The sequence below is a fragment of the Synchiropus splendidus genome, chromosome 3, assembly GCF_027744825.2.
Source record: "Synchiropus splendidus isolate RoL2022-P1 chromosome 3, RoL_Sspl_1.0, whole genome shotgun sequence".
Classification (NCBI taxonomy): Eukaryota; Metazoa; Chordata; class Actinopteri; order Syngnathiformes; family Callionymidae; genus Synchiropus; species Synchiropus splendidus.
The window spans coordinates 22,746,412-22,764,662 of NC_071336.1; the positions used below are offsets into that span (position 1 = coordinate 22,746,412).

Below are 18,251 nucleotides of genomic sequence, written 5' to 3' on the forward strand. Positions count from 1 at the left end.
TAAATGTGCCAGAAATAAGTAAAAAGTAAAAATAATCATTTTACAGTGGTTTCTTCCAATCTCGGACTCTACATCTCGCGAGACCTGTGTGAACTGAGCTGGGCTATGCGAGAATGATCAGCAATGAGGTATAAAGTATGTTTCTAGATCTACAGTTTCTTTAAATCTCAAACCGCCGACGGGACTAAGATGCAACAGATTTAATCCACTCTATCATTTTGCGTTTACATTGTGTATTTCGTGTGTTATAACGATGCTTATGACAAGATGCTAACTCTACGATAGTAACGTGTGTCATAATAATTGAGTAACTTAACTCTGCCAATAGTTTTTTTAATGAAATAAATACAAGATTTAGGTGAAATGTTTCATTCCACGTGCCGTTTGGGTAACATGCAATATGTCAAACACTAACGCAACATCCGGTTCTTTCACTCAACAGTTGTGAGTAAAGCTGCTGCGCTGCTTAAGCGTAGGACAGTTGTGTTGCGCCAGTTGTTCAGACTCTCCAATGTTCACTTATCCAGGTAAGTACGTTTTCTTAATACTGGTTTTTCTTTTTTATCTTTACCTTACAGTACGTCACACGTGTATTTTAGACACCTGGATTCTTGTGAAATGCATGACGGGAGTAGAAAAAGGACTCTTCCGAAATTGTATGCTTATGGGACTGTTCCCCGAAATTTAAATCCCTCCCCCATTTTCTTCCTCCTAGAATGCCCTTTCAAGTGAAGCCCCGGTTTGTAGTTCTGTATGGGTCCCAGAAGGGTCAAGCCCAGTCGATTGCTGAAGGGATAGCAGAGGAGGCAGAGACGCATGGGCTTGTTGCTGATCTCAGCTGTCTGAGTGACAAGGACAAGGTTGACGCTTTTATTTTGACCATGTGCTTCTGGTGTAAATGCATGTTGGTAATTTTGAAATCCATTGTTTCAGTACGACTTGGACCGAGAGAAATCACCTGTGGTGTTAGTTGTCTCAACTACAGGCGATGGAGAACCACCGGACAATGCACTGAAATTTGTAAAAAGCATCAAGAAGAAAAGCCTGTCTACAGACCACTTCAAAGATCTTACCTATGCACTTTTGGGTATGTAGTGTTTCATAATCCTTTGATGAACAAAGTTTTAGGGGTATAAGTCATGTGCAACTTGCTTGTCTGCTTCAGCTTTAGGTGACACAAACTATGCAAATTTCTGCAACTGTGGGAAGACGATTGAACGTCGGCTCCAAGAACTGGGTGCAAAACAGTTTTATGAGACAGGGTATGCAGATGATGGTGTAGGGTAAGTAAAATGTATCTTGTACTTGGAGCGTGAATCACAAGGGACAATGGGTACTTAACTTGCCTAGGCCAGTGTTTCAATCATTTTCTGTAAATTTGGTGTCATTAATATGCGTCTGTGAATGTTAAAGAACTATCTGGATTGCTACACGAGTGGGTAAGGGTTTTATTATATATATTGTCAAGTAAAAGAAGCAAAAACAAATGATCCTGTTTTGAAGACTTATTGATAGAGTTGCTTCATTTATACGCAAAGTCCATTTGCAAAAGAGTGCCAACTCGAATTTAGATGTACATAACATTGTAGAATGTTATAATGAAATCACTTGTTAGTGACCTCATGTATCATTTTGTAAGGATGAGTCCTGTAATGACATCTTCCTGTCACTAGGCTTGAGGTTGTCGTTGACCCCTGGCTTGAAGGGCTGTGGCAAGTAATCAAAGAAGCTGTATCAAACACAGTGTTGGATGAAAACAGTCCCTTGAAAATGGATGCAGCAAAGGAAACTCCAGATATATCACTGCCCGATCTCCACCTCAACCTCTTAAGCATCAACGGCCATGAAACCTGCTCATCAGCCGAGACACCTGTAGGGTCAGATGCCAAATCACCATCAGCTGAATCAGCTTCAGGGTCTGCTATAAATACTGCCGTTTCTGATGTCAAATCAGTTTCATCTGATACTGCCAGTATATTCGCAGAGGAGTTGAAAACAAAGACTGTTGAAATGGGATCTTCGCTTACATCCTCTGTACCACCGCTATCAGAGTCGCCCTTAAATGTCCCTGCTCTTCCACCTGCCTATCTTGAAGTGTCCCTGCAAGGAGTCAACACGGTGAATGAGGTGGGTCTTAAGCAAGATTTTTTGGTTGTTACTTCATGTGAAATAAGTTTCATAAGGACTTGTCTATTGGCGTGTTTGTTGTTTCACTGTCTCATGTTTGTAGTAAAAAAACGATCATATTAACATGTACTGAATTTATAAACTGGCTACATCGCATTTTTGCTTCCTAGGTCAATCTTAGTTGTAAATTGCGTGTCCATTGACATTAATGGCATTTTATTCTAGTTATCATTCAGCTGATGCATCATCTTGCACTTACTACTTCTAGCTTAAGTGAGTAGCTAGTGGAGACCATGATTTTTGTTTTTTCACTGTGCAACCAGGGCAGTATTTGTCTATCCAATAACTCACCTCATATTACATATTGTAAACCTTTTTGTAATATATTGGGCTACTGTAGTTAGAAAACAGGAGCATGATCAGTCACGGTGGTTTTTATGTGTTCTTGATAAGTTACAATCCTCATGCTTTATTAAAGAGTCACCAAGAAACCATAAAGAAAAAAATGACACTTGAATTTAAAAAAAGAACGGGCAACTCAATAACATGTTTTCAGTTCAAAATGAAGTTTAATTTTTATTGTTTCTTTGTTTATCTGTAAAACTTGTGACTGAAAAGTTCCCCTCAAATTTGTATATTTAATTTCTGTTTCATGATCAAATTCTCCAGGTGATGGGGCCGTTACTCAGAGACAAACTTTCTGAGGTTCCGGTATCGCGAGCGGTCCAGTTGACCCGGGGAGATTCAGTCAAAACTGCACTCCTACTAGAGCTGGATATTACTGTAAGATTAAGCTTGTCATAATTTCCATCATCTTCTTGCTTGACACATTGTATTCTGCAGGATCACCCAAACTTGGCGTATCAACCAGGAGATTCGTTTGATGTGTTCTGTCCCAACAACCCCTCTGAAGTTGCAGCATTACTCCAAAGATTGGGTTTGGAGAGTCAAAGGAACCATCAAGTTCAAGTTAACTTGCGTAACGACACCAAGAAAAAAGGTAAACTGCAATAAATGCTGTTTTATTTTAACATCAATATGTAAAGCTAAACCACTTTTTTGAGCGTTTTTTTTTTATTGAAATGTTTCTTTACTCAGAAATAATAAAATAGAAATCAAAACTTATTCTTCTTTTAATTCTCATAAATTTCCTCTTGATTGCAGGTGCTCAACTTCCTGTTCACATCCCTCAGAATATTTCTCTAAATTTCCTCTTCACATGGTGTCTTGACTTTAGAAGTGTTCCGAAGAAGGTATGTAGAAACATCACTTGAACGATGAAATTATAATCTTGCTCTTCAGTATTACGGTACCAACTTACGTTAATATTACCATTATTTACCAGGTGGCTTTGATGTGGTAGGTTGCTCTCCTAAACCACGTTGTGTGATGTGACCTATAATACATGCTGGTGTTGCTATGGGTAAAAAACAGACTGAAAAAAGGTTACTGTCTCATTGGACTGATCCTTGACTGTGTCATATAAGCACCTTTAAAAATATATTTCTACTAAAGCAAACAAAAACATAAACAAAACAAAATTTTGACAAAATATTTCCCAAATTTGTTCGCCATCTTAATCAACATAAGCCCAAAATTTACTCAAAATTCACGGGTGCCTGAACCACTTTAAATCAAATCGCACATCTGAAAGAAAGAGCCACAAGTGTGTAAAACAATGATAATCCACGAGCAAAATCTTCATAGGTGTAAGGACAACGTGAGGTGACTCTTTGAAAAACTGTACCACACCCATGGACAACAAACATTGTGTCCTGTCAGTAGCTTAACATGAGCATCCCTATGAAACTCAGAGAGTATTACATTTCATATCACCTAGCAGTGTGACCTTCTCAGTGAACATCATAAAGGATCTTAAATGTTGACATCAAGTCATTCAGGCTCTTTGTGCAAACAGCACTGTGTACTTTGCAGGTGAGCCTCTGGAGCTTTTATTTAATCTGTAATTATACAGCAACCATCCAGCTTCTCCAATTTGCTGGGATGTTACGCTATAGTCTGTTAATCTATGTAAAAATACTACACTGTCATCAGTGTATAGCACAGATTTGACAACTTTGTTTTTTAGCTCGATCTATATCAAACTTAACATATTGTTTTGGAGTCTGTTTTGCACTGTACAGAGATGTTTTCATAAAGCATTGCTCTGTCTACGCACACATATTAGAAGTCATGTCTTTAAATGAACTTCTGTATGTCTTCATATTTTATAAACCTGTATCGCAAGCCTCTATATTAACTTGAGCTGTCAACCTATTCATATGTTTTTGCCCATTCTACTTTGCCGCCAGACTGTTGCATGGAATAAACACACACAGGCTTATGTTTAGACCTGGCTGTCAGTCAACTGTCAAACACATAATGTCTTTGCACTGTGACAGGAAACTAAAGGATCAAGCAAATCCTCATGAGCTCGGGGAGAACGCAGATGCTTAAAGAAAGGAGGATGATTACAGCTGGCTTTGGGCAAAATTATTGCTCTGACCTTTTTAAATATTTTGCTGGAACAAGCTTTATGTTGATTCAGTTTGCCTTTTGTCTGTAAGATGGGGTTGAAGTTTACTTTTGTTATCTTAGCAAACACAGGAAGAATGTATCTCCCAGGGAGAAAACAATATTGGCATTTAGAAGGGAGTTATATCATTGTCTATCAGTGCCACACTTCAATATGGTGTGCAAGTACATTGTACGAATATGTTGGACCAGATGCTGACATTCTTGATGCGTGTTGCTTTTCACAGGCTTTTCTTCGAACTTTGGTGGAGTATACAACGGATGGTGCGGAAAAGAGAAGGATACAAGAGCTGTGCAGCAAACAAGGTGCTATCGACTACAACCTGTATGTCAGAGAATCCAGTCTCAGTGTTTTGGAGCTTCTGACAGCCTTCCCATCATGCTCACCGCCTCTCAGCGTCCTTGTTGGTAAAAGAATGCTATTCCCCGTTCTTTCTTTATACTATAAATTGAACAGGCACAACTAACTCTTGATTATAGGCAAGATATTGTAAACAAAGATGTCCAGTGTCATAAAAAATTATTTCATTGTCATTCAAACCTTTTGTAACAAAGTTCACTGCAGTGCATGTAGACTGAAGTTGAGCTAAAAGATAATGGAAATGCAGTCAAGGATTAAATTATCTAATGGTGTTTATTACAGCAGTCAAGTCTCAAGTTTGTTCTTAGGTGCATCTTTTCTTTTATATTTAACACCTCCCCTAAGTAAATATGATTGACACTGCAGTATGTGTTTATTATCTATAAAACATTGCTTCTTAAATCAATGATTTTGTTGAACATCTCCATGTGTTTTCAGGAATCTGCCATCGCTTCTTGTTTTTGAATTCCACGTTATCGACCAAAAGGGGGAGCTGTTTCACAAGCTTTCGAAAGTCTTGCGTTTATAACGTTACGGTTAACTTCCAAACTCTACGTTGCTCCGCCGTTTCACTTAAATTTTTATATGAATGGAAATAGTTGTAGTTTGTTATTATATTTTCCTTCATTTCCTCACATAATGATAACAACTGATAAATTGTTTGTGCCCTCTATTCTCCGTTTACTTTCTTATTTAACAAACCATCATACTGATGTCAGTACGGCAGATTGTGCTTGTTCAATGCAGTTTAACTGGATTTATGGCGCCAGTTAAACGACTCTCTTCCACTAGATATTGTCCTCTGATGTGTCGCAGCTCTTGGCTCGCTTTACCATCACTATTTTTGGCCCTAAGTTGCTAGCTGCATCACCTCTTTTCACTGTGAAACGGATGCAGAAATTGGCAGTCAGGACAATGGTCCCACAGTGAAAAATATGTCGCATGGAGACATTTTGGGGACACCAGATGTTATTTGAGTCTCTTTACCAGGAGCTTTCAAGGACAGCAGTACCCTCTGTCAGCTTGGATCACAGGTTAATGGTCAAACCTGAGTCAGGAATCTGCTTATCAGCTCTGGTCCATTACCTCTGACTGCAGGGAAGCTGATTTAATACAGAATTAATACAGTTACATTGAATATCTATACATTGTTGGCTGAAAGCTGTCTGAAACCAGATGTGGCACTTTTCAGTGGCCTTCTATGATCCACTTATACACTGTAGCATGATAATATTGCTGTTGCAGCCTTAGGGAAGTGTCTGCAGCCCACTGGCATATTTTTTTAAAATTTCATTCCACTGCAGGGCTCAACTGGAATTGCAGTAGCAAGTAATATCACCCACTCTCATCCCTATTTTTAAGTAAACAGAAGCACATGTGTGGGAATCTCATTGTCCCCTTCATGCGATAAGCAACAAAGTTCCATATCCTATATTTATATTCTAATTTGTCTGCGTTTCCTTAAAAATGTATTGAATTCAAAATAAACTTCTCTGGCTGACAGAATAAACACCAAAAGCAACATTATTCTATGAACAGGTCACAAGTGAAGACACTATCCAAAATAAAGAACTATAATATATGATTCCTCACTGAAGTATTGTTTTTGCTTTTGTATACTGATGAATGGAGGTTTGGATTCATGGTGTTCCTTGGGGAAAAAAAGCAGTTACAAAAACATTGAGGTGACAAGTGGACATGCTTGTCATTTTAGCTGGTATCTACAACTAAGAGGAACAAGGAAAAATATTTATGTTATATATGTTTTTTTTCAACTGAATATCCCAAGAGCTCATTAGTAGATGAGAGCTTCACAATTGTCTTTTAAGACGTAAGCATTGAAAATGAATCCAAATAAATTGTGTCAACTATTGATCTGATAGCTCAGCTTACTATTATTAAAATATTATTTTTATTCTCCAAATGTTGACAAGAATTATACTGTTTCTAAGTTTCTACATTCTTGTTCAAAACCTGAGACAGAAATATTCGACATCACACTCAACAAGAGATGGACTCTTTTGAAACTCTTTGTGGCTGTCCACGGAATAAACTTAGATGTTAACAAAATGTGGTATTTTGAGAAAGTGAGAGCAGATTCAGTCCATCTGTCTTCCAAGTCTGCTTCAGGTTTGGTGTTTTGATTCATTGTCTCCCCGAAACAAATGCAAAAAACTAGGCTAACTCTCCATCACTGACATAAATTGTTTAGATGACACCACACATTTACTCATACTGTATACCTGGTCACTATAACAGGCGATGTTGTCTGCATCTCATCTGTTTTGATTTTGCGGTTCCATTTCTCTGCATCGTGGACAATGCATTATCCTAAAGGGTCACCTTCATGCCCGACATTGAAATCAGGTCTGCATAAGCAATCAGCCTCATATTGGCGCCACATCTGGACACTTGGGACTCCATAACCCTGAGTGTATAATTTCATAAAGTCGACGTGTGCCGGGGACACTGGAAGGTATCCGTAGGGGATAGATTGATGGCTCTCAGACCAAGATGACTTTCACGTATATTGTCTCGTCTCTGTCATGTCATGTGCAACAAAATCTTAGTAAGTTACTGAAATGATTGACAGTTTTGTTTACTTTGCAGAGCACCTGCCGAAACTGCAGCCGAGGCCTTATTCAGCAGCCAGGTGAGGAAGAGAGTGCAGCATATTTCTCTTGGTTACACCACTGCGTCATACAGATGAATTGATAATCTATTTTTTTCATTATGATACTGATACTATCTGAATTTAAATGGTACAAATTGGTCAAAAGAGTGGAGTGTGAGTTCGCTGTTTAACTGGACTAAACAGATGGTGGCAGAAGCATGACGACAAATCTCAAATTAAACATTGGTTTCAAACTCAGCATGGTAAAAACGTGCTAAACTCTGACAAGCACTTTAGTCCTTTACTGTCAATATTTGAATCACTATATCAAACATTCTTCATTGTGGACTGACGTCATTGATTTAGCTGCCTGTTAAGCCATTACTTCACCTTCGAAGAACAAGAGCAATGGCAGCATCTGACAGAAGGTCAAACCTTCTGTGGCCCTAATGAGTCCTTCGCTTGTAGAATGGTGTTAGTGCACAGAAACAAACAGACTGCTGGAGTTTATCAGAGTGCACAGACACATTAGAATCCTGCATTATTGATGCTGTGTTCAACTGTGGTTGGCCCAAATAACATGGAAACCACACCAGGTGAATGCTAATCACGTGTTTTCGTTTTATCATTTTTATCTGAATACAATGCTTTATCATGCATTGATGATTCTGAAATGACCATTTTGCTCAAATATTTCTGTTTATGTAAATGTCCCTGCTCCTCTCTCTCTCTGTACACATGCCGAACCCTCTCTAACTTATCTTGACCTTTCTTTCTGAAGCTCCTCTGAAAGACATCAAGGGAAACTGCATTTTGTCTTCAATGTGGTTGAATTCCCTGCTCAACTGTGGCGGCCTAAGGGGAGGCGAGGCTTGTGTACCGGTTGGCTGTCTGATCTCATCAATAGCATTCTGATATTCCGTGCAAGTGGTGACACCATTAGCAGCCCGGTTCAGGAAAAGGTACTGAGCAAAACTTAAGTAAAGGGTTTAATCTGGATCTCACTGTTAACTTGCCTCTAGCCTCAGATCCATGTGAGTTTGAGACCCAACTGCTCCTTTCGAGCTCCGACTGACCCCTCAGTGCCCTTTATCATGGTGGGGCCTGGCACTGGGGTGGCACCCTTCATTGGCTTTCTTCAGCAGAGGTAAGCAAATTTAATACATGGTGTTTGCATTTGTATTAAACAGAAAGATAGTGTTTCTACATTAAATATCTTTCAATGTGATGGAGCACTCATTCTGACCCCTAATATTTCAATCATAATTCATGTTACATCAATAGCAGGTGCATGAAAACATTCTTGTTTTTACTCTGGAATATCCTTGACATTCATGTTAGGTTAATATTATTCTGCATTTGGGGTAATTCACAATTCTACATGTGACATATATAAAGGAATTTAAAAGAATATATTTCTTCAACTTGTTAAATTAGTAGTTAGCTCATTAATGTGTTTCATTTCGAATGCTTCTGTTGTAGAACACTTGTGTCATTTACTTCTTTGAGGACCTTGAGACAAAGTTGGTGTCCTGAATGCATAGTTAGATGATTGAAATTGTAAAAGATTATTCCTTCAAAAATAGTACTTAGGATGAATTAAAATGTCTGAATGAGATATTATTGAGTAACCTGCTGTGGAACACTGTCAATGGTTGAAATTCAAATTCATTTCAACGTGCAGTCCTTGAGAGAGAGTGTTTATATACACAGCAGCTGACTGATGACAAAAAAAGGTTCTTTGAGAGTGAGTTTAACCAAATCTCTACTGAATATTTACAACCAGACAAACTTGTTTCTCTAATATCATTAGGCACAGCTAATGTTTGGATTTTTCCACTTAAGTCAGCAAAGCTTACCTCCTCTGTTTACATGTTAAATGAGGCGTTAGGTGGCAGTGTCATCGCTGTTGCTGATCACACAATGTTGTACTGAAGGAAAGACCTCATGTGGTTCAAGCCTTTTATTTCCTAGTGACTTGCTGGAAATATTCTGAAAGCAGACTTGACCCCTTTTTTTCTGTCAGAGTGACATTTCCAACTCTTGGGTGGTGCTGCATAAATGAGGTTATGCCCCAGTCTTTTCCAATCGTCTCAGAATCCCCGGGACAGATGCACTGCTGTGGTGCCAGCCTTTGGCATCGCTGGTGAGCAGCAAGAGAGGTGAGGCTGTAGTGCTGCTGATATAAGACAACCACCTCAAGTGTAGAGACTGTGGCCTGAATCTGTCACCTTTTGACATCATATATATCATTGTTTCTCCGCTAAACAACCTAGAGATGTCCAGCAAATGGACTTAACATGTTTTATTTTATATGGAAAATGTGCTCATAGATGAGTCTGCGTTGCAAATTGCTGCGCACAAGCCTGTTAACTACAGAGCAGTGCCCTGGCTTCTGCAATTAGCACTTTGTGTAACAGAAAATTCTACTTATCAAACATCTACAATTAGTTTCTATCAAATCTCTGCTTTGTTTTTGAGCAGTTCTGGTGGACAACCTGTGTCACTCTATTCAATGACCGTGCACTCAGGAGGAATGCTTGAGTTCACTATGCACAGTGATTCACAGTAATTCTTACTTCTCTGCAGACCAAAGATTTGAATGTGTCATGATCCATAACATCTTGACAAAACTACATTTTGTAATGACTTTGTGTAACATGACTGACTTAACATCAACACGCTTTCATTTTCAAAGTCAGTCTGTTCCTCCATTCCAATCTTGCAATGCTATGCAGAGCAGACGTGAATAGCCATGAACTTTTTTGCTCTCTAAGTTGCCGTTTGGTGAGCCATTTTTTAAAAATGTAGGATGAATACGTATGCAGCGTTTACTCATCAGTGAGTTGTTTTTGTCATCTCCGCCTCCCTGTGTTCTGCTCACAGCGTGATGTTCTTGAAGTTTAGTGGAGTCAGAACCACTGGACAAAAATATAACCTAGAATTCCATATAAATACTTGCAGAATGACACCACTCTTTGATTGGAGATAACAAACATTAGTTTGGTGCAGAACCGGCCTGGGGGCCCGAAACCAGTACCTTTAGGAGCAGAACTGTGCAGGGACGCTTCGATCCCTCTCCCTCCCCCACAGGGTGGCCAGTCAATCAATGTTTTTTACAGTATGACTTCATTCTGCTTGTAACGAGGCCTCACTTGACAGTACCGTAAGATTTGAATAAGCCTCCCTCAGTTGTCGTGTATTGATCGTTTCGTTGGCGTCAAAAGAATTTTTCTGAAGGATTTGAGTCACTAAATCTGTGTTTGACTTGTAGCTTTAATGAGGTTTGAAAATTGCATTTTAACAGAGTGTGCTTTTTAATCTTCTTAAAAGCTGTAAGAGGATTTTGTCTGAAATAATAATTAGAAAAAACACTTTATTTTGGGGCTTGTGAGGAGGCAGAAGTGCAGAATAACTAATATGAACGTTGTATATGTGTTGCATGTTTATACAAGCACATGGTTCACTTTTGTTTGACCTTGACCCTTAACATAATTTAATGATCACCTGGGTGGCTACTGCAGTTTTCCCCCTTCAGTCTTTCTAATGGGCCTTTGACGTGTTCAACTCTTAATGGGTCAACTCAAGATGATGCCCTCCCTCTGGGATTGCAGTGTAGTATGGTGTGAGCAGATGGTGGGATCTGTGTTCAAGGAGAGGTGCTGTTGTCTCCTCAGGATGGAGCACTGTTTTTTATACTGGTATTGATTGAAGAGGAGTGAGACAAGCGCTCTAAAGTTTACGTGAGGCTGTTTGCTGATCAGAACAATGTTTGCACCACGACTGGATTGGATGGAAGTGTTTGGCTCAGTCAGCGTACTTTTGCTTTTCAATTTTGTTTTCTGAGTTATTGTCCATACAACCACAAACATGCAATTATAAACATGAAACCTTCAAACACTGAATTAGAACAGAGGCGTCCCAGGAACCATCATTGGTCACAGTCGTGAACTAAAACGGTGCGTCCCACTGTACTCCTAAGAACACCGTAGTACATGACCCACCGAATGGCAAAGCTTTGTTAGTCTGTATTCCGAATGCTTGAATTCTAACTTCTTTAAATAATTGCCCATGAATACATACATCTTAAACTACTTTTTTGTACCTTTGCTTTTGAATAATGTTTAGATTCTTTTCATGCACAGAGAGTAAACTGACTCAAGCAAAAAAAAAGTTAAGAAGACTTCCATGTTTGCTTGTAGGACTCTTGTTCTTAGCCTGCCTCTTGTCAAGATGTTTTCTACCTGAAAGAGCTCTTTGAATGTGAATACTCACAGTTTTGCGATGCCCTCTGGTTGGATCAAATATGCTTAAACTAAAATAAAACAGTAATACTTGCAAGCGCTTCCATGCTCCTCCATTGACAGCCTTCTGTGGGTTTAGTCTTCCCACTTGAGGTACGTCCTGAAGACCTTCATGAGTTAATTCAAATGCTTTTTGTTTTGTTTTGGCACAAACAAGCGGTGGAATGGACGCTGAAAACCCTTTTTTGCTTAGCCTCGCTTAAAATTTATCTGAAAGAGAAAACCCATGCAAAATCCAGGTGCATAGCAACTAACTTTTTTTTTTATTAGTCAGCGTAAAGTTAAAATATGCATTTAGGAAAATTAATTCTGACTATCCTGACATGCTGCATTCCAACTTATTTTTCTTCCTGCCCACCCAAACCTTGATTTCAGCCTACATCGCTGTATTGAGGCTGTTATTACAATTATACTCAATCCGAATAATGCAACTTGAAGTTGTTTACCTCAGACAAAAGCATCCTGAAACAACAACCAGTCAGTCTGAGGATTTAAAAACATCAAAAAACGCCAGCAAACATCAATTCACATTAACCACTCAGATGTTTTTCACCATGTGAAAGTTGATCGAGTGGGTTTCGCTGCCACTGTTGTCTCCTGATGCTGCGTCATTGTCCGAACATCAGGTTTTGTCTTCAGTACCTCCCATTCATCAACATCAGAATGTACACAAACTACAACCGTTAAGCGTCAAAAGCGCAACATAAAATGATTTATAAAAGGAAGTAAAATAGATCCCTTCTGAGCCTTTTTAGATTTTTAGAGGCTCATTCATATTCATGATGCAATGCAGTTGTTTTGAGGGTGATTCCAAACAGTAAAAGATTGGGTGAAAGAGTCCTCAGGGTGTGGGTGTCCGCACTCAACGCCTTCCTTCTGTCTCTCTCAGCCTCACATCCTGGTCACTTTAACAGCTCTTGTTGTGGCTGTTTACCACCTAGCTCAACCTCCATCCCACCAGATGGGGATGACAGATATTACCTGTCTCTCTGGAGACTCAGCTCACAGATAGCCTCATAAAAGGTTGGGGGTCAACTCTTGTTATCTGATAGAGCCTTGTCACCTCTGCAGCAGGTGTCTGTCACAGATACTGACAGCCTCAGAGCAGTTTGTGCTGCTGCCAGAGAGAGATTCTGGGAATTTGGCCAAACTTCCAAACCACGAGAGAGCACCCTTTTCTCAATTAATTATTGTTCAACCAGTCAACCAGAGAGATCAAGATTTGCATTCACATAAAATAAATATATCATGCTTCAATTAATTTGTTGACCTCTGACCATCTGTTCCCATTAACCTGCATTTGCTTTTTAACTTTTAGAGAGTTTCTGAGGCTACAAAATCCAGATACAGACTTTGGAGAGACTTGGCTGTTCTTTGGTTGCCGCCACAGGGACAGAGATTACCTGTTCAGGTAAGTGTCAGTTCCTCCCTCACGATGCACGATATTCATTCTATGGCCATTAACTTGTCTGTAGCATCCTTTGGTGTTCTTGCACTACATTGAGTCCTGAAAGAATATAGCGAAGTCACTTGTACACATGTTCTGACAGCAATGACGGGCCAATACCCGTCCTCTTCTTGTGAAAAGCTGTTTTATTGTCCAATATTACAGAAGGCGAGGTAACGCAAGTAAAGTTTGACTTCTTTACGAAACAAATATTTCCAATTCCACAAAAAAGAAAGGGAACCTTTGACATGCTGCAGACGCTATAAAAATAACTGTATGCCTGCCCACGTTCATTGACGCTCATCACCTTCATAAATAGCCAATAAAAGATGCCATTATGACAAAATTAATATTGTGGCTCCAACACTGTCCTTTTATTAAAACTCAGTTCAAGCATCATCATAATCTCCTGGTTATCTATGTTGCACAAGGTCACATTTGAGACTAGAAAATTTTAGTTTACTGCATGACTTATGAAGGCACTAAGCTTTTTAGGTTTTCAAAGTTGATCATGTCATAGTGAAAAAGATAAGCAATGCCCTCTACAAATTGCTTTCTAACTACTTGCACTTGTCTGGAGCAGGGCCACATAAAGGATTTATGAGCAAAAGTCTCAAATTAACCACAGAGGAGCTGCAATAGTTCAGACAAAACAAATCTAATAGAGTAAAAGCACACGAGCGAGGTGTACAACTTATATATAAATCAAATGGGAAATGCATGATAGACACAAGAATGACATTTGTTTTTAATGGAATGAACCGTTACTTTGGATCAAGCTTGGGTTCTTTATATTTTTCTTTTTCTTCTCATTCCTCATCCTTAATAGAGTATAGTCTGGAGTGTCTGCAAAACTAGTCATTCCAAAACAGGACTTCCTTGCTTGAAATGACAATACAAAGATCTACATTTTAATTTCTTGACAGACATGTATGCAGCAGTTAATAATGCTAGCTACAATATTAAAGCTGGTGACAGCTGCTGTTTTGTTTTTACATATAGAAATTAGTGGAGGATTTGATGTATTAATAAATGTGAAGAAAATGCATTTTCAAGTTCCAGAAATTCACTTGGCAACTCACCCTGTGAGCAAAAACTGTCGTGAACCCAGAACCAACTGATAGCGATTTATAGATTCGGTATCATGAAACAGTGTCCCAGTTTTCAGAGGCCACTAGATGGTACTTTTGTTTTAGAAATGACGTGTGGTTTCATTGAATTAGTTGTTCGAGTCCAAACATTATAAGTGCAAAGAACTGAACACGCATGCGATAAAACAACAGCGTTCAAGCACAAGGAATTACACCAACGTACCAGCCAAGGAGCAAGGACCATCTGACTCTGCAGACTGGATCCACAAAAGTTAACTACTGATTGCAAAGCTGAACAACAGAGGGCAGAAACGAATGCAGGACTCAGAATATGACAAACTTTGAAAACAAACTTTGAGCCACATTCTCCCTTCTCAATTCTTTACCTCCATAATTTTGTAACGTCTTCTCAAAATATATATCAATTCTTTATATTGAAGACAATAACAGCAGCTTTTCAAACCTGTAATATTGTCTCAGCGCATCAGTATTCCCATCACCGTGTTTGTATGTGATTATTGATGTAAAGCGTATTTCTGTGTATGGGTGATAGTAAAAACACAAAACCTGAGGCGAAGACCTTCACTCGTGATCTCAGAGCTGCAGCTTGTTGCGAGTGGGCGTGCATGTGGTCGTACATGAGTCTGCTCCACTTTAAACAAGCTGCTGAGAGTAAAGCAAAGTCCCTCGCCACCTTCCTCCTTCCTTCCTGCTCAACAGCCCCCCAGGCTCTGAAAAATATCAGCCGCAGAAGAGCGAGTACTTGGCAAGCTTGGCACTGATGGTTGAGGAAGGGTGCTCCTCAGTACCAGCAAGGCTGTTAGGCTTGATAGTAAAAAGATGCTTTTGGCTGTGACTTGACCTTGTTTATGAAACTTTCATGTTGCAATCGAGCTGGAGAAACAAAATAAACTCATATTTTGACACACAACTGACTTTGACTTTTCTAGAGCCTAACAAAGTTATCTTGATGAAATTGGATGTGAATAACCGTATGCTGCACCTGCATGCTTTTGTAGCGGTATTTACTGTTCAGACATGGGTTATACTGTATGTGTATGTGGCAAAACTACATAAGCTATTGTAAGTTTTTCAAAATCATTGACAGAGGAACTCGCTCACATTATGATCGTTCAGAGGAACGACACTGAGCAGCTTTGTCTTAGTGCTTAGTGCAAGTCCTTGGTATGCATTTGACTCATATTGCTGTTTGATTTTGGTTTGAAAATAAAAGTTTTAATCAACTATACCGTTGCGCATGTTCCTGAACTCATCCATGATACCTTATGGAGACGTGCTTGAGCTCCTCTCACCATCTGTTTACCCAGAAACGTATATGATGTCATGTGAAAAAAAAAAAATTGATGTGATAGATTCTGAGGAAATATGTTTATTGTTGCAAAAAAAACAAATTGTTTATTTGTATGTGAATCATTTTCCCCACTTCTGCCCAACCTTGCTTTTAGATTAGATTAGATGAGATTGCATTATTTCTCCCTCAATTATTTGAACAGTATTTCTTGCCTCAAAATAGATTAATTTAATACATTAAGAAAAAAAACACTTAAAGTGCCATTATTAATAACATTTTTAAGAAATATATATATATATATATAACCAAACACAATATTTTTAGCATACATGTAATGGTATAATTTTTTTTCCTATTTCATGACACTTGAGGAACAAAATTCAAGTTGCGTTTAAGATTCTTTTTCTACAATCCTTCTGTCTTTTGGCTCTACGGCCCCTCCCACTTGTCACAGTGCGTAACATCGCCCTGGAATTTGTTTGCCAACCTCTGTTGTAGTTACATGATGAATATTTATGAACTCTGATCAATTTTCTTTTGTATACAAGTCTAAAAAAATATCTGCCTAGTTCAGGATGACAATCAAATATGTGAACAAGTGAATCCATTTTCTTTCCACCAATATCGAGGCAAGAGTACAAACCTCCACCAAGACGCTTTTTTCTACCCATATTGAATGTTTTGCTATTGCAGTACATTTATTTACGTAAAATTTATTTAGCCACACTATACAATTCCATACTTTTTGAAATGTTGTCTTTTGCAATGACCTCAAAAATTTGATCATCGGGTTTTTAGTCAGTGGTTTTGCCTACAGATGGCTAACAATAGCAAAACTAGTTGTGAAGACGGTGAGAAATAATTTTATCTGACTTGTAGTTTAAATGCCTTCTTCCTTTTTTCAGAGATGAACTGGAGGGATTTGTGTCCAACCATACCCTAAACCACCTCAAGGTGTGTTTTTCCAGAGAAACCGAGGAGGACAGAGACACAGCTGCTCATCCCAAATACGTCCAACACAACATGCTTCTCTACAGTCAGCAAATCATGAACATCCTGTTTGATCAGGGCGGTTTCCTCTACGTCTGCGGGTGAGACTCACTTTTAGAGACTATTTCTATCTCTGCACGTATTCAGTGGCTCAGAATTCAGAGAGCAAAAGCACAGCGTGGAGGCTCTATTGATGTCATTTAGCGTTCCTTTAAGCGCTTTCATTAGACAGTTTCATATCATCAAAACTTCATTACATCCTTGAGGAAAACCCACCTTGCTAACAAGTTAATGAATGAGCCTCGCTATGCTGCGACAGCAAGAGTGGGACTCTGGCAATTTCCTTCCAGGAAGCTCTTGCTGACTCACGGCGCTCTGTCGTTTTATTAAATATTTGTGTGACACAGTGCTTTGATGTTTTTCAAATCCTTTGTTTAGTTTATGAATTGTACTATTTTCCAGAGACGCAAAGAACATGGCGAAGGATGTGAATGACTCCCTGCTGGAAATGATCCGGACACACCTTAAAGTGGATCAATTGGAAGCCATGAAGAGAGTTGCTAGGCTGCGGGAGGAGCGGCGCTACTTACAAGATATCTGGGCCTGAATTGTTCTGCTCCTGTGCCCATCACATCAAGCTGACCATGACGATAAAACTCCTCTTGCTGTCTGAACAAAACAACCTTGTCCAAGGACGGCAGCAATTCAGATTGTTCCTGTACTGTGGAGTTGCTGTGGAGTGTTCCCAATCGCTCTGTTTGTCCTGTCTGGGGAGAAGGAATTTGCTTTTGCCGCCTTTGATGGAGTGATTTCAACCAGAGTGGAAAGTGGGATAATGCTGCTCACTAGATAAACAGAGCGGTAATCTGTAGTCCACCGACAGCAAACACACAATGAATTGTTTATTGTCTTACCAGAGGAGCGCAGAGCTTGGGTTTTGTTGTCCAACTGGGTGAAGCAAACTACCCAGCAGAATACACACTACATCCATTTTAAACATGTTTTCCTCCTGAAAATGATTTGGAGAAATTCATAAAAGAAATGTCTGGAAAATAAAGCTGGAAGTCTTTGATGCTTGGTTTTGAAAGAAAACCATGCAACTGTCTGTGACGATTCTTCACAGTACAACAGATGCAAGTTTATAAACCTCAGTTCTTTGCACGTCTGTATGTTACTAAGAATAAACTTCCAGAATTTTTCTGTCCACAACTGCCATCGCTGATATTAAATCATGAACAGCAACAAACCTTCCTCCTCGGGGCAGGCTAGTTTCATTCTGGTGCTGAAGCTTAGAGGGGGAAACTTTAAATTCAATCATCGTCCCTGAATTCCCACAAAAAAAATCAAACACTCGGGAGCAATAACAGACCGATTATTATAGAGTCTTCCTCCAGGTCACAAAATGCTCTATAGTGAAGTGGGACCACAAAAACGCTGAAGAGGGTAGAGAAGATATCGCTCAGACTTGAT

The 18,251-nt window shown here is 39.2% G+C and overlaps 1 protein-coding gene across 3 annotated transcripts; it reads left to right on the forward strand.

The window, feature by feature from the left end:
- The first annotated feature begins 72 nt into the window (after positions 1 to 72).
- On the forward strand, positions 73 to 17,838 carry mtrr (5-methyltetrahydrofolate-homocysteine methyltransferase reductase). 3 transcript variants are annotated; one of them, XR_008414219.1, is made up of 16 exons: positions 73 to 128; positions 443 to 527; positions 716 to 860; positions 934 to 1,087; positions 1,166 to 1,283; positions 1,674 to 2,127; positions 2,797 to 2,910; positions 2,971 to 3,127; positions 3,292 to 3,380; positions 4,890 to 5,070; positions 7,634 to 7,676; positions 8,419 to 8,599; positions 8,660 to 8,784; positions 9,664 to 9,799; positions 13,260 to 13,352; positions 16,697 to 16,730. XR_008414219.1 is itself a non-coding variant. In XM_053860731.1 (16 exons), the coding sequence occupies exons 3-16, from the start codon at positions 717 to 719 to the stop codon at positions 17,386 to 17,388; spliced, it is 2,184 nt and encodes a 727-aa protein (XP_053716706.1). In that variant the 5' UTR covers positions 73 to 128; positions 443 to 527; position 716; the 3' UTR covers positions 17,389 to 17,838. The 3 variants fall into 3 exon arrangements, 2 of the variants coding, with proteins under 2 accessions (XP_053716706.1, XP_053716707.1); XM_053860731.1 differs by lacking the exon at positions 9,664 to 9,799 and adding an exon at positions 17,244 to 17,838 and having other exon boundaries at positions 16,697 to 16,882; XM_053860732.1 differs by lacking the exon at positions 9,664 to 9,799 and adding an exon at positions 17,244 to 17,838 and having other exon boundaries at positions 84 to 135; positions 16,697 to 16,882.
- The last annotated feature ends 413 nt before the right edge of the window (positions 17,839 to 18,251 follow it).

Coding starts and splice junctions, on each gene's coding strand:
- mtrr (XM_053860731.1), top strand. CDS start 717: ATGCCCTTTCAAGTGAAGCCCCGGTTTGTAGTTCTGTATGGGTCCCAG. Junction 1,088..1,165: donor TCTTACCTATGCACTTTTGG/GTATGTAGTGTT, acceptor TGTCTGCTTCAG/CTTTAGGTGACACAAACTAT. Junction 2,911..2,970: donor TACTAGAGCTGGATATTACT/GTAAGATTAAGC, acceptor TGTATTCTGCAG/GATCACCCAAACTTGGCGTA.